At 35.3% G+C, this 16511-nt stretch overlaps 4 protein-coding genes across 4 annotated transcripts; 2 read left to right on the top strand and 2 right to left on the bottom strand.

Annotated features, from left to right (window-relative positions):
* Positions 1-1668: 1668 nt before the first annotated feature.
* Positions 1669-2413, top strand: LOC145968492 (F-box only protein 21-like). Its single transcript, XM_083093992.1, has 2 exons — positions 1669-2029; positions 2123-2413. Exons 1-2 carry the CDS (start codon positions 2008-2010, stop codon positions 2293-2295), a joined length of 195 nt encoding a protein of 64 aa, XP_082950118.1. The 5' UTR covers positions 1669-2007; the 3' UTR covers positions 2296-2413.
* A 6336-nt stretch (positions 2414-8749) lies between these two features.
* LOC145967819 (uncharacterized) lies at positions 8750-10541 on the top strand. The gene is made up of 4 exons (XM_083092805.1): positions 8750-8873; positions 9491-9589; positions 9996-10123; positions 10216-10541. The coding sequence occupies exons 1-4, from the start codon at positions 8766-8768 to the stop codon at positions 10517-10519; spliced, it is 639 nt and encodes a 212-aa protein (XP_082948931.1). The 5' UTR covers positions 8750-8765; the 3' UTR covers positions 10520-10541.
* Positions 10542-13729: 3188 nt separating this feature from the next.
* LOC145968354 (uncharacterized) lies at positions 13730-14422 on the bottom strand. Its single transcript, XM_083093740.1, has one exon. It carries the CDS (start codon positions 14420-14422, stop codon positions 13730-13732), a length of 693 nt encoding a protein of 230 aa, XP_082949866.1.
* Positions 14422-15315, bottom strand: LOC145968353 (uncharacterized). Its single transcript, XM_083093738.1, has one exon. It carries the CDS (start codon positions 15313-15315, stop codon positions 14422-14424), a length of 894 nt encoding a protein of 297 aa, XP_082949864.1.
* Between the last annotated feature and the right edge of the window lie 1196 nt (positions 15316-16511).

Raw genomic sequence — 16511 nt, 5'->3', positions numbered from 1 at the left:
TTTACATAAACCGTAAAATATCTTGTAAAATATTCATTTTTCGATTATCTTACCTTAATACTTTTACGTACAAAATAATGAGAGGAATCAACTGGTGTAAAGAAAACACATAGTTGTTTTGAAGAAAAAATATATAATTTGCAATTAACAATTCCATATTTTTTCTTAAAAACAACTATGTGTTTTCTTTACACCAATTGATTCCTCTCATTATTTTGTACATAAAAGTATTAAGGTAAGATAATCGAAAAATGAATATTTTACAAGATATTTTACGGTTTATGTAAAATTAAGAAATTATTTCAAGCCTCATAACTCAAAAAGTACTTAACGAAAAGGTACTTAATTATAGTGTTTTGGAAAGCTCTCGAGATAAGCTACAAGAATATGCAATGACAAATAGTAGGTTCCATTTAAGAAATTGAAGGTGACCTTCATGTGACCTTCAAATAACTCTTTAAGGTCAAACCAATGATACCATCTTATGGCCCCCTCGAAACCATAAAACTTTTGTCTGAAACATTTTTCTCTAAAATGCTTTGTTTCCGAAATAATTGCGTGCGTTAATTAAAATGGCTCACCCTGTATATATATATATATATATATATATATATATATATATATATATATATAAATATAATATACTTATATTTATTATAGGTATAGATTACACACACACACACAGAGTGTTATATGTATGTACAGGATAGGGAATTTAAAGACTTAAAGCTATTATCTCTAAGTACACATTATAATAAAAAATGTTTCAGACAAAAGTTATTTGACTCGTAAGGGGATATAAGATGGTGGAATTGGTTTGACCTTGAGTGAACCTGCCAAGATTACATAGGTCACCTTCAATTTCTTAAACAGAATTCCCTATTTTTCATTGCATATTCTTGTAACTTATCTCAAAAGCTTTCCATAACACTATAATAAAATATCTTTTCATTGAATACTTTTCGAGTTATGAGGCTTAAAATAACTTCTTAATTTTACACAAACTAAAATATCCCGTAAAATATTCATTTTTCGATTATCTAAATTTCAATACTTTTATGCTCAAAATAATGAGAGGAATCAATTGGTATAAAAAACACACAGTTGTTTTTAAGAAAAAAATATGTAATTTGCAATTGACAGTTACATGAAAGTATTGAGGTAAGATAATCGAAAAATGAATATTTTACGAGATATTTTATAATTTATGGAAAATTAAGTAATTATCTTAAGCTTCATAATTCGAAAAGAACTCAATCAAAAAATATTTTATTATAGTGTTTTAAAAAGCTCCGAGATAAGCTACATGAAAGTGTAATAGAAAATGAGGGTTTCTATTCAAGAAATTAAAGGTGACCTTTATGTGTCTTTCAAACGACTATCCAAGATCAAACCAATGGTATCATTTTATGTCTCCCTTCGAGTCAAATAACTTTTGTCTGAAACATTTTTTACTATAATGTATATTTTCAGAGATAGCTTATAACACTTTAAATGCCCCCCTCCCGTGTATATGTGTGTGTGTGTGTGTGTATAAAAATAAAATTAATTATATAATTATCTATATAATTTAAAGCATTACAATAATTACTTTGTAAATTATTTGACAAAATATCAGTTAAATAAATTAGTTATTACTACTTTTGTTATGTACACATACAGGATAGAATCAAAATCGTGAGAAAAAAACGACCAGAAAGAAGAAATAAAAAAATTAAATTTGCAATTGGTATCGTTGTACGTATTCATAGACATTTAGCGGAACGGTTGGGTTTTTTGCTTAGAGAAATTGATTCTCATACTGGCGTGATAATTGGTTGGCATTATACATGCAAAGCTTCGTTTCTAAAAAAAAATTTTGACTCTTTTGCCCCACATCTGAGCGAATGTGGCCATAGAGATAATAATAGGGAGCACTATTGTATATGTAGATGTGAAAAGAACTATTATAATATACACAAAAGAATTCAATTTGAACCGCATTATATAATTCTCGCCGGAAATAACATGTTATATTATTTGCCACAAGGTATAAAAATATTAGTATTAGTAACATTATAAATTATATATCTTCTATGAGTTTTCATCTACGCAATAAAATATATCTTTTTTTTTATTTCAGATACTCTATCAATATGTTCACCTAGATGGATCGATAACGTTGAAATAGGACGATATTTTTCTAAATTCGAAGGTACTCATTACGTACCAAATGAAAGCCTGGCAAAAGAATATCCAACTGATATGGCTGCTATTCATGAAATACTTCCCAGTGTCCCTCAGCAGTGTGCATAATAAATTTTATAATTTGTGTAACATAAATATATTAAAATTATGTAGAAATAATATTTTAGCTTTTCTCTACGAAGATTTTGTGACATTCTAAACATTATAAGATTAAAAATACAATGTTAATATTATATTATAAAAACAGTATATTGAGAATATATATATATATATATAGAATTGTGTGTCGAAATTATGTACCAATAAATGCTTATAATCCATCATAACTATTCAAACTCTTTTATTGGTGAATTGGCTTGAGTTTTCACAACATCGAATAATTTCCAATTAAACTCTCATTATGTGCAACGTGTTATACAATTCTATAAATTTTATGGACCTTATGTTATATCAAATTAAGTCTATGTGTATTTTACGCATCTCGTAAATTTTCATCCGACCGATCAATCATAAGTCAAATGAAACGCATCGTTATAGCATCATTAATAGAGATGTTTTATATAATGAAAGTGTATTTTGCGTAAATGTTTACTTTAGGTTACACAGCACAAAAAATTTTATTTTGACATATATTGTAGAGAATATATTGTAGAGAATACATTCTCCTAAGTAATACACCGTTTGAATTTTGCGGCGGTCTCTCTTCATTTCTAAGATATACGATTTTGAAATTTCATACTCATTTGTATCATCTTTTCATCATATCCTATTTATGTGTTTATATTTTTTTAACATTATGGCAGAATTAATCTTCTACACGATCTATAAGATAAATATAAATTAATAAAGTATAAAAATATTGCACTTTTTATTTTACCTAAACTTTTTTAATAAGTTTTAATACGTTTTTTGTTATTATAATGTGTTTTTTAATAAACTAATATTGAAAAAAAAAAGAAGTGTTGTTGCTTCTCTGCGCTTCAACTACCGCGCGTTGGTTCTTATGCCATTTTCTTTTTAATCTTTTAATAAGTGTTTGTATATACCCACATAGCAAAAGTTGATCATAGGTACGACCACCGGATATACTTCAAAAACCTTTAATTATCCGAAGGATATCTGTGTAAAACCATAAGACATACTGAAGATATATTGAGTCTATCTGAATGTCCGCTTTCATGTTATCCTTAGAAAATCCAAAAATAGATATCCCTGGAATGACAACTTACATAACAAAATTAAATCCCAACAATATCTACTGAAGGTTTAAAATGTCTTTCTCATTGTCTGATCCAGAGGAAATCATTAAATATACGAATCTATTTTAAATGTCTATTTAAAATATTTCGAACGAAATACTTTTTTTTAAAAAATATTTTATGCAAAAACAATATAGTTTAAAAAAAGCAATAAAACAGTAATCTTAAATAATGTCGCCAAAATAAAATCAATGACATTACAATTTTTTAAAATGGAAATTTATATACTTGATAGCGCTATCTATAAAAATAATACTGCTTTATTGCTTCTTTAAAACTGAATTATTTTTATCTGAAACTCTGAAGATGATCAATGGATCATTTTTTTATTATTTATTTGCCGGACATTTTTTTTATTCGTCCGATTTATAAAATCAATTTAATATCTGAAGTTCCTTCATTGAGGTTGCGGCGGACATTAAATTGAAGCAAGATACTTTTAATCATATTTGTCGCCTCTTGCAAGTATTATATAATTCTCATGATTAAATTTAAATACGAGAGAGAAGCGTCGCGTAGCGATAAATGAACAAACTAATGATCATATATGTATATGACAATCAGAAATATATTCTCAGGAAATTCTACGGATGATTTTTTATCGTTTGTATCGTTTAGATCAGTGCTGGGATTTACTTGCAACTTTCGGCCAGATTTCTTAGCTTACGCCTACTATTCCCCTCCTACCGCTCGCGCCTTAGCGCCGCCGGTCGCTCGTAACTAAGGAGCGCTCAGGAACGTGGGCGTCACAAATGTAATGTGACAATCTATCTGCGTGTGTGTACACATACATTTGTGATATTTTTTAATTGTATTAAATTGTATTAAATTCTATATAAATTTAAATTGGTTACCTTTTTTTATTTACCTTTAATTTACCTTTTTTTGCGTTTTTCTTCGACTTGCGAGTTCGACCGCCATTTTTAAGTTTCATATTCGTGTTCAGGAGGTAAAAATACGTAGGAATTGGTTATTCTTACCCATTATTTCATATAGGTGGGTTTTCCGAAGATTTACCTTATTTTTGTATTTATTATTTTTATCCTTTTCCAGCCTATATCTCCAAAGCTATTTGAGTCCGACCCTTATATATATATACGAAATTACTCGGGAAGATCTCCCCTATAACATATTTAAAAATAAAGCAAATCGGAGAGGGGGCCCCCCCTCTGATTTTATGCATAAATACTTTAATAACTTTTGAATAAAGACCGCCGGCTAAAACCTTCAGAATATTAATTAGAGATATGACCTTGACAACATATGTCAATGACACATTTGTGCGAGGGTGGGCCCTTTTTATGCATAATTACCGTTTTTTCTTATCTCTTATAACTTTACAATCTATTACTTCGATAGAATTTCTGAATAATGCATCTGCATTTACGTTGGTTTTCCCCACTTTATATATGATATCGTAATCGTATTCTGCTAATTTTAATCTCCAGCGAAGTATTCGCATATTCGCGTCTTGTGCATTTTGAAACCACATTAAAGGTTTGTGATCTGTGACTAAGATAAATTTCTTCTCATATAAGTATGGTCGAAAATTAACGCAATATACTATTGTTAAAGCTTCCTTTTCGTATGTGTCATATTTTAATTCGTTATCTGTTAAGGTTTGTGAGACGGCTACCGTCGATCTTTATTTATTTCTCCTTGAGACAGTATTCCTTCAACAGCTATTCCTGAAGCGTCAGTAGTTAATATAAATGGTTCAGAAAAATCTGGATATTGCAATACTGGTTCTTCGCATAATTTTTGTTTAAGAGTTTCAAAGATTCTTCCTGAGCAGTTGTCAATTCAAAGCGAGTGTCGTTTTTTAATAAAATTATCAATGATTTTGCCAATTTAGAGAAATTCGGTATAAATCGTCTATAATATCCGGTGAATCCCAAAAATTGTTTAATATTTTTCGGCGTCTTTGGTCTTGAAAAGTGTTGTACTGTTTCTAATTTTTTCGGATCCGGTCCTCCATCTTTGCCGATTACATGTCCCAAATATGTTACTTCAGATTCTAAGAACTCATTTTGTCTGGTTGTAATTTCAAATTAGCTTCGCGGAGTCGTTCTACTAATACATTATATTTCCTTTCATGCTCCTGTAGAGAAGACGCATAGATAACGATATCATCCATATATACGAATAATTCTTCGCCTTGTATTCCTGTTAGCACTAAATCCATTAAACGTTGCCAAGTGGCAGGAACATTTTTTAATCCAAAGGGCATTCGATCAAATTCGTAGTGTCCGAAAGGAGTGGTAAAAGTAGTTTTATGACTATTGGCAAGATCCATTTTTATTTGATGAAATCCGGATACGAGATCACATACGGAAAAATATTACGCTCCCCCTAGTTGATCTAATATATCGACAATATTAGGTAGTGAGTAAGCGTCTCCAATAGTTTCTTTATTTAAAGCTCGAAAATCGAGAACTATTCTCCAGCGTTTGTTTCCTTTAGAATCGTCTTTCTTAGGCACGATCCATATGGGAGTATTGTAAGGCGACTGCGAATGTTTTACTATGCCTCCCTGTAGGAGGTCCTCTACCTGCTTGTTTATTTCTTCTTTATATACGTACTTGTGGAAATCTATATTGTCGGGTATTTATCGGGTGATCATCTGTGGTCGTTATGTTGCAGTACGTATACCAAGCAATTGTGCGAATCGGAGACTGCGACGTCAGTCTTATGTTTAAATTTTCGCTTTCGCATAAATTTATCTATTATTTATTAAGATTTGTTAAATAAAGAGATGTGGAAAGTTTCGAAGATCGATTATTATTGTGATTAAATTTTCGGAAATTTTTAATGTTTAAATTATATTTTTGAGCCTCTCGGAGGAGGTTTTGTTATTGTAATATAAGAGGTTTCTAAATCATTATTGTCATTATTTTCTGCAAATAATCCAACCTTGGAAAATGTAACATTTAGAGAGGATAAAGGACTTCTCTCCTTTTTAGAATAAGATTATGTCGACTTGCGTAGTAAGATTTGGTAACTTCCCTTCTCGCAATCGATGGAATTTTTTGTCGAGGTTTGGAAACCTCCCTCCGAAATTCCAGAATTATTTTCTTTTAAAGAGGTTTGATAATTACCCTTTCCTATAAGAATATATAGATTAATAAAATTTCCAGGAAAAGTTTGGTAGCTTCCCCCTTCAATGACGATTGGATTATTAAAATTTTTGAAAGAGATTTGGTAACTTTCCTCTTCAAGGATTATTGGATTATTGGAATTTTTATTTGAATAATTTTTATTTCCTCTCTTGGTTTTGATTTGAATTTTGTTTCGATCATTCTTTCTTCTTTTTATTTTTTTCAAATGTTTCATCTTCGTCTTCTTTTTGGATTTCCTTAAGAATAATATTATTATTGATTTCAGAAGCATTTTCATCTTCATTTATAACATTAACTTGAGTTTTGCCAATGTCTCCTGTGATTTCGTTGATCCTCCTTGTCGAATATTTCAATGTTCGAATCATGATCGTTAAGCAATTCGTCTAATGGTTATAAATGTAGTGTTGGTACACGAACTTCCACTTCTTCATCTAAAGTGCTTATGATATTCAAATAAGCTTTTCCGGAAGCGTTTTCTACTATTGTATCTCCTAGATAAATTCCATACTCCACCTTTAACTTCAGTATGTATCCTATTTTTATTTCGGGGTTTCCTGTTCTTACGTAAAATAATGACTCGGTTCTCGATGACATTACAATGTTTTCGGAAGAACAGAAAGGCATATTAATTCCAGAAGATCCTCAAAAACATTCAAATGTCCCTGTGCATAATCTATTTTTGAAGAGGTTCGCTTGAAGAAATTCTTTCGTTTCCTACTATTCCGGATTGTGGAACTGAAAAATTATCAGATACGATGTGAAACATACAGGTATTCCGAAAAGAGTTAATGTAATTTCTCCGAGTGTATAAGCAGAGTAGTTGTTTATATCATTCACTGAGAAAAAAGTGTGTGATATTTGCAACTATAATTGCATAGTACAATAATTTATAGTTGAGATTCTTATTTTTATAGTTATTATTGCTATGACATTAATAAAAGTAACCTAATATGCATAGTTCTAGCAAATAATATAAAAATTTAACCTTAAATTATGATAATTTGAAATATGAATATAGTAAAATATCAAGTTACAAATGGTAAATTAAACAAACATTTTTTATAATAATCACAATTATAATTATAGTAAATATGACGATAATGTTTATATAATTTCTACTATTTACTGATGATATTAATTACTAATAACTAAAAAATAAGTAAAAAAAGGATAACTAAAAATATTTGTTTTTTATGACCATATTAATAGTTTGTATGACTATATTTCTAACTATAAATTTACTAAAGATGTTATGAAATCTACAAAGAAAATATAATAGACGTGTTGCGAACATATTTAATCACGGCAGATCCTTGGTTGCCGTGCGCCGCGCTACGAGAAAACCGTCACAAACATGTTCGTGCGCGCCTGCCGCGCATATAGCGAGTACGCGTCTTAAAGATTTAGTCGCTATCGTGTCGTTACTATGTAATATCGCGGGATCTCTATTTTGTCTACGCTCAAACTGTATATACACAGTGCCCAGGGACGCCGCGGAAAAATTCAGAGTTAACATCGACAGTCTACTATTTTGCGACATTGTCCATTGTCTGTTACACTTGGTTCGACACTCGGCACGTGAACGCATCGCAACGTCCACGTGCACGTACATACACGTTCGTACAAGTCTAAAACGTGTTAGAAATCCGCTATTATCAGACAAAGAGGAGATTACGTGAAAAGATATTATCTGATCGTGAATGTGAAGTGTTTAAAATAGTTAGTAAAGAAATTATAACAAAAATTCGTCGTTTGGAAAAAGTAAGTACTTCTAATAACAAAGAGAATAAGCTTGATAATAATGTATATGTAATAGCATACAATATTCTTTTTTAATTACAGAAAATGTGTTATCTATTTAATATAACGTAATATAAAATAACAATGGAAAAGTCTTTTAATGAATAATTCTTACCATTATCGGTATCTAATACGTATATTCCAAATACATTCCGAAGATTTTTGAGATGTCTTCGAAATATCTTATGGATCTCGTTTAAAATCTTAAAAAATAAAAATTTAATATCTTTAAAATTACAATCATGTCAAATTTTATTGAAGAAAAGTTGGAAGCGTGGGGTCTTGAGGAATATATTGAGAAATTTAAAGGTTATTATTTTATTTTTATTAATATACGACTGTGATAATTATGTCTATATTTTATTTAGATGAGCAAATTGATAAGGAGGCATTCTTATACATGCCTGAATCTATGATTAAGGAATTGATACCTACAATCGGAAAACGTTTTTCCTTTTTACAAAATCGGAAACAATTACTTGAAAGTGAAGATAAAAGTTCATATTTGGTAAGCTGATATATATATATATATACTTAATTTTTGTTGGAATTAGTAAAAAATTATTTTCTTTGTGTTATATACAATTTCTTCTATTTTTTTTTACATCTAATCATTTTTTTAATGTACAAAAGTGTTTTTTTATCTTATTTTAAAACAATGAGAGAGACAAGTATTAATGTTATTTTAATTTTTATAATTAAGATTGATCGTATTATTAAAGTTAATATTATTATTATTATTATTAAAGATTATAGTTTCTTTAATATTATAAAGTTATGTACAATCTCTAAGTAAATCTCTTGTATTAAAAATAATAAGAAATTTTTGTTTGTATTTATTTTATCGAATCAATTAGAATTTTCTAAAAATTAATATTATATCGAATTTGTTATATATTACATAATTAATTAAAAATTTTTTGTACTTTTATAATTAGTAAACAAGACAAATTGTTTCCAAATATTATATTTTGAAACACTATAATAATTTTATTAAGTTTTCTAACATTTTAAATTAAATTTAATTGGACAGTCTATAAATATATATTATGAGTTTTATATTTTATAATTAAATATTTTATTTAATTTATTAAAATATTTATTTATGAATATTATTTGATTTAGGAATATTCACAATCAGATAAATTCGACAAAAGTGAATCTGAGGATACATGTAGTGCAGCAAGTAGTTCTTCGATAAACTCATTTCAAGATCATGGAAAGGTAACTTTTATATATTTTTTTATTTTTATATTAGATAATATTTTATATTTTTGCAACATTCTTTTTATTGTTATGTGCTTTTACTAGTAGTATTGTAGTTTTAATAGTAGTTAGATTTATATAAAAAAATGATAGTTTTTTATTATTTGTGAATTTAAGAATTTAAGAAACTGAATCATAACACATAAATTATGTAGCATTCTTTTTTTATATTAACAAAACATATTTGAAAATCTTAATAAAATGAATAAAAGTATGTATGTATATTTTTTCTATAAATATTTATTTTTATCTATGAAAGTTATAATGAATTTTTCTCTAATATGTAATATATATTAAATATCATTAAACATAAAAATGTTAAGCAATTTTAAGAACTTTTATTTATATTTTGTTTTTCTTTTAGATTCTAAGAATTTTACTTTCTAAATCAGGCTGCGGTAAAAAAATTTTGGAACAAACACGATTGACTTCATCAGACCGCAGTAAACTCTGTCATTTGATTATTGACAAACTTCTTAACGAATCTAATAAGTATGTTATTTATATCTTACAAAAATTTTATATATAGTACTTTATATAGTACTTTCTTTCATTTTATTTATTACTTTATTTTAATATTATAGAATAACTTCTGATCAATTTCAAAAATGGTCTGTAGCAATAGTCAGTGTTTTCAAATATGAAAAAACATCAACGTACTATGTACCATCTAATGCAAAATTCAGACGTCTTGCAAACGGTAAACTTTGGGATAAATATAATAATTTAAAAAAATACATAAAAAGAGAAAAAGTAAAAGCAAATGAGGACAAAAGCATTGAAAATACTGATTATCAAGAAGTATTGCTCAAATTGCGGGCAATTCAACCTGATGATATTAATCTCGAAAATCTTTGGAAAGAAACATACCTCAAAAAATATATATAATTTTCCTAAAAAAAAATCAAAACTAAATATGAAATCAATAATTAATTAGCCAAGTACATTGAAGCAATTGATAATTTAAAATATTTGTCACAAATTCAATCTTGCATTTATGTATTATAGATTTTGGACAAAATGAAAATGATTTTCAAAATAAATTCCATACTTTGTATGATATATAAAAATACATTGTTATGTGTGATCCAAATAAATATTTGTACAATATATGAAATAGCATTAATATATTGCGAGTTTTATATTGCAGATTACAAACTCATAAAGCTATTTGTGGGTGATCTCGGGATATAAGAAATTAACGTTTTTCAGTTATATAGCTCCGAATTTATTTTAATCTATAATTTTGAGCGTCTTGTATACTAGTGTGAAGTCTCGTGTGTACTGTGTAGGCGCGATGTGAACTTTCGAAAAGCGGGATACAGAATGAATCCTGGAAAACCAGGACTCAGCATGCATGATCCGGGAGAAAGTTTTTACAATCGGAAGGATTCTCGGAGTGACCGTTGTGTAGGAAAAGCCGTGTGCTTGCCATATGTTAATCGGCGATGTAAGGGATCGATGGAAGGCTGCGTAACATGCAAGGGTTGTAAAATTTTACAAAAGTGAAAGCGGATGTCGGATGCATGCATGCCGGGATTAGAATTTATATAGTATACGTGAGTATATGTACGTGTGTGTGTAACAAGGGCGGAGTAGGAGACAATCGTCCCTACAGTACCCCCCTGCTAGTGTTTAACGATAAAAACAAAAAATTATGAAAATCCTCCTTGTAGCCGGTCCGGGAAGCGGACACGTCTACCAGACTTGGTTGTGTGCTTGGTTGAGCTCTCTTGTGTTGCTGTTTGCTGTGTGTTCGGTGGGTCTGTGATTGCTGCGTCCTTCTCGGTGGGGCCTGGAGCGTCCTCGTCGTTGTTGCCTTCCTGAGAAGCGACTGGGTCATCGGCCATGATGTACGCTGGTTTAAGGCGGTCGATGGAAACCGTAACATCACGGCCGTTCATGCGAACAACGAACGTCTTTTCTGCTCGTTTAATCACTTTGTACGGGCCATCATATGGTTGTTGCAGAGGCTGTTTGAGGCCATCATGCCGTACAAAGACTTCTTCCGAGGTAGCGAGGTCCTTGAAAACAAACGTCTTACCCGTGCCGTGGCGAGATGCGTTCGATGGCCTCAATTCCCGCAGGTGTTGGCGTAGCTCCTTGACGAAGTCTGTCACGTTGTCTGCTGCGTCATCGCGGTGAAGAGAGACTAAGAACTCGCCCGGCAGGCGTAGTGACTGCCCGTAGACCATGTCGGCTGCCGTGGCTTGCAGGTCTTCTTTCCAGGCTGAGCGGATGCCCAGCAAGACGGTCGGAAGGCTCTGTGTCCATCGATGTTGCTGCTGGCACGTGATCGCTGCCTTTAGTTGACGGTGAAGGCGTTCGACCATGCCGTTGGCTGAGGGATGGTATGCAGTTGTCCTCAAGTGAGTCGTACCTAACAAACGATTCAACTGCTTGAAAAGGTATGACTCAAATTGTCTACCTTGATCTGTAGTTATTCTCAACGGCGTGCCAAATCGAGATATCCACCCATCGTAGAGAGCACGTGCGACGGTTGAAGCTTCTTGGTCGTGCAGGGGAACAGCTTCTGGCCAGCGAGAGTATCGGTCTACCATAGTCAGGCAGTACCGGTATCCCTCCGACGGTGGCATGATTATGATGTCTATATGTATATGTTCGAACCTGGCGGAAGGTGATGCGAATGTGCCGACAGGTGAGGAGACATGGCGAGAGATCTTCGCGCGTTGGCACTGGACGCAGCTGCGGGCCCACTGTCTGCAATCAGATTTAACTGACGGCCATACGTAACGCTGGGTTACGAGCTTGACCGTCGCGTTGATTCCCGGGTGAGACAGCTGGTGCAGCGAGTCGAATGCGGCTTTCCTAAACTCTTTGGTAACGAAGGGCCGCGCTGTTTGCGTTGATACGTCGCAAAATGCTGCAACGTCGGTGTCAGGGATGCGTACCTTCTTCATTAGGAGGGGAGAGTCTTCCTCTAGGTATCGCTGGAGCTCTTCATCTTCATGTTGGGCTGCTGCCAAGGCTTCGAAATCGAGCGTGCGCTCAACTTCCTCTACGCGCGACAGAGCGTCTGCTACCACGTTGTCCTCCCCGGAAACGTGGCGGATATCGGTGGTGAACTGTCCGATGAAGTCCAGATGTCTGAATTGGCGAGGTGAACATTGAGCCGTTCTCGTGTGAAAGGCATAGACGAGAGGTTTATGGTCCGTGTAGACTGTGAACGACCGTCCCTCCATGGAATGCCTAAAGTGCTTGATTGCCAGATAGATAGCAAGTAATTCACGATCGTAGGCTCCGTATTTTGCTTCCGCAGGACTTAGTTTTTTGGAAAAGAATTCAAGGGGTTGCCAGGCGTCTCCGACCCATTGCTGGAGTGCTGCTCCGACTGCGTAGTCTGACGCGTCGCTGAAGATCGCGAGTGACGCACTGGGCTCGGGATGAGCCAGCAAGGTTGCTTGGGCTAAACATTCCTTGCTTGATTCAAATGCTTCTATAGCTGTTGACGTCCAGTTTACTGGCGCCTTCCCTCTTACATTGCCTTGCAACAGGTCGTTCAGCGGTGCTTGAGTCTCTGCAGCCTTGGGTAAGAATCTTCTATAAAAATTCAGCATACCCAAGAACTGGCGTAATCTCTTCACGGTGTCAGGGCGTGGATAGGCCCGTATGGCGTCGATCTTTTCCGGTAGCGGACGAGTTCCTGCGCCGGAAACGAGGTAGCCGAGAAATTTAACCTCGGGCTGTCCAAACACGCACTTTGCTGGGTTGATGATGACACCATACTTCCTCAGCCGCTCAAACAGAATTGTCAGGTGTCTCAGATGCTCTTCCTCTGATGTTGACGCAATGAGGATGTCGTCGATATATGCATAGCAGAACTCTAGACCTTGCAGCACTTCGTCGATAAAGCGCTGGAAGGTCTGCGCTGCATTACGCAAACCGAAGGTCATGAATTCGAACTCGAAGAGTCCGAAAGGCGTTGTAATGGCTGTCTTCGGAATGTGCTCCTCCGCGACTGGGATCTGATTGAAAGCTCGCACCAGATCGATGGTGGAAAAGATGTTTTTCCCACGAAGTGACTGGGAGAAATCCTGGATATGTCTCACTGGATATCGGTCCGGACAGGTTCTCGCGTTAAGGGCGCGATAATCTCCGCCAGTCATCTCCCTTCTTCGGCACCATGTGCAAGGGCGATGCCCAGGAGCTCTGCGACGGGCGAGCGATTCCCAAACGCAACATGGTCTCGAATTCCTTCTTTGCCGCCTCCAACTTTTCCGTTGAAAGGCGGCGTGGCTTCTGTGCGACGGGTGGCCCTGGTGTGGTAATGATGTAGTGCCTCATCGAGTGACTCACTGCCTTGGGGGCTCCGTCCGGTCGTGTCACCTCCGGGAATTGATGGAGGAATTCATGGTACTGTGATGAGCCTGAAATAGTCCTAATACTCGGAATGTCGCACTCAATCACCTTTCCACGAGAGGTGAGTTGAGTGGACACGTCCAACAGCCGCTGGTTACTCATGTCCACCAAGAGCCCATAGTGCACGAGAAAGTCCGCGCCGATGATCGGCTTGGACACAGCGGCAACGACGAACCTCCAGGTGAATTGTCGCCGCAGTCCAAAGTCCAGTGGCAGCGTTATCGTTCCGAACGTAGCGATGATTGTACCGTTCGCCGCAGAGAGCTCGTAGCTCGATTTTGCACGGGGTCCCGGCAGCAGCGAGCGCGGAAACACACACACATCGGCTCCGGTGTCAATTAAAAAATGTCTCTTCGTCGATCGGTCAAAGAGGCGGCGCGATGTCGCGGGGCTGATGTCGTCGGCCGCCATTAGCGACTGCCCTGCTCGTTTCCCGAAGAACTAGTATCGTATCTGCACGGTTTCTCGCAATTTCTTGCCTGCTCGCCATATTGCCAGTGGTACCAGCATGTATCGCTAGCTGCACTAGGACGGCGGCTCCGCGATTGCGAACGCGAGCGCGGCCGGGAGCGCGAGCGCGACCTTCCGCAGGTTTCGCAGGCTCCGCCAGTAGGTTGGCGCTGCCCTTGGGTATTAATTTCGATCGCTGCGAGTTTCTGCACCGCCTCAATCATTACGCGAGTCAAGCCATCATACTGAACTTGGGCAGGCGGAGGTGGCGGTGGTGTGGTGGCTGTCGTCTCAGCGATGATCCCTGCCGGGCCGTATAAGTCCGCGATCGAATCCGCGATCTCGGCTCTCTTCTCGAGCGTGAGGTCACGATGCGCCGCGAGGAGTGCTTGGACATTTCTAGGCAGGCGGCTCAGCCAAAGCGTCTGCAGGATGTCCTCTGGAAACTCCGTTCCGGCGAGGCCGCGAAGATGTCGGAGAAACTGCGACGGCTTGCGGTCTCCGAGAGGCTCGTTCTCTAACAGGCGACGCGTGTTTTGCTCGCGCGATGAGCCAAGGCGCTTGATTAACTCGGTCTTTAAAAACTCGTATGATCGTTCTCCTCTAGGCCGGTTAAGTATATCGCGGACCTCCAGAACGTACCTTTGATCGAGGGCGGTGAGAACATGGCCATATTTGGTGTTGTCCTGAGTTATTCCTGCAGCATCGAAACCGCCCTCCAGCATCAGGAACCACAACTCCGGATCCGTAGGTATAAAGGGTGGCACTTTAATTGATACTCGATCGACTGATGATGCACCCGGAGGGTCCTCCGTTTCGCGGTTAACGACACTACTGCCATTGTTGTACGCCATACCGATGATCTCGAGGAAAAGAGAAAATAATACAAAAAAAAAACGAATAATAATCGGAGCGTCAAGCACTATGACGCACTACACAGATCACTCACGGTTCGCGAAAGATCACGTCGGGGTCACCAATTTGTGGGTGATCTCGGGATATAAGAAATTAACGTTTTTCAGTTATATAGCTCCGAATTTATTTTAATCTATAATTTTGAGCGTCTTGTATACTAGTGTGAAGTCTCGTGTGTACTGTGTGTAGGCGCGATGTGAACTTTCGAAAAGCGGGATACAGAATGAATCCTGGAAAACCAGGACTCAGCATGCATGATCCGGGAGAAAGTTTTTACAATCGGAAGGATTCTCGGAGTGACCGTTGTGTAGGAAAAGCCGTGTGCTTGCCATATGTTAATCGGCGATGTAAGGGATCGATGGAAGGCTGCGTAACATGCAAGGGTTGTAAAATTTTACAAAAGTGAAAGCGGATGTCGGATGCATGCATGCCGGGATTAGAATTTATATAGTATACGTGAGTATATGTACGTGTGTGTGTAACAAGGGCGGAGTAGGAGACAATCGTCCCTACATATTTAATACTTACCCCATACAGCACAGAACATTGCAGTAATATTGCGGCAATATTGCAATGTTGCTGCAATGTTACAACAATATTAATAATATTGTTGCAATATTCGGTGCTGTATGGGTATTGCAATAACATCGATTGCATTAATCGCCAATTTTAAATTTAAAAGAGAAAAACTAATCGACTTGTTTTAAGATCATAAGTTTTATTAAGTAGACCTGGAACTAAAGGATTTAAGAAATTAATAAAATTACAAAAATTTGACCCGAGTCGTATTATAATTTACACATTTTTATTTTTTTATTATTAGGAAATATTTAATTTTGAAATTAATCATAAGCTTTGCCAAGTAAATTCGGAACTAAAAAAATTAAGACCAAAACAACTTAGAAAAACTTGGCGTGCTCGGGTCACATTATAATACACATATTTACAAATTTACAAATATACATAATTTTACAAAGTTTGCGAATTATATACATGTAATTAATTTCAATTATAGAAATATGTGAATTATACGACCCGAGCACGCCAAGTTTTTCTAAGTTGTTTTGGTCTTAATTTTTTTAGTTCCGAATTTACTTGGCAAAGCTTATGATTAATTTCAAAATTAAATATTTCC

Source organism: Camponotus vicinus, unplaced genomic scaffold (assembly GCF_025532165.1).
Source record: "Camponotus vicinus isolate PSW18456_S1 unplaced genomic scaffold, iyCamVici1.0 SCAF_3, whole genome shotgun sequence".
Lineage (NCBI taxonomy): Eukaryota > Metazoa > Arthropoda > Insecta > Hymenoptera > Formicidae > Camponotus > Camponotus vicinus.
This window is presented reverse-complemented; position numbering and strand designations above follow the sequence as displayed.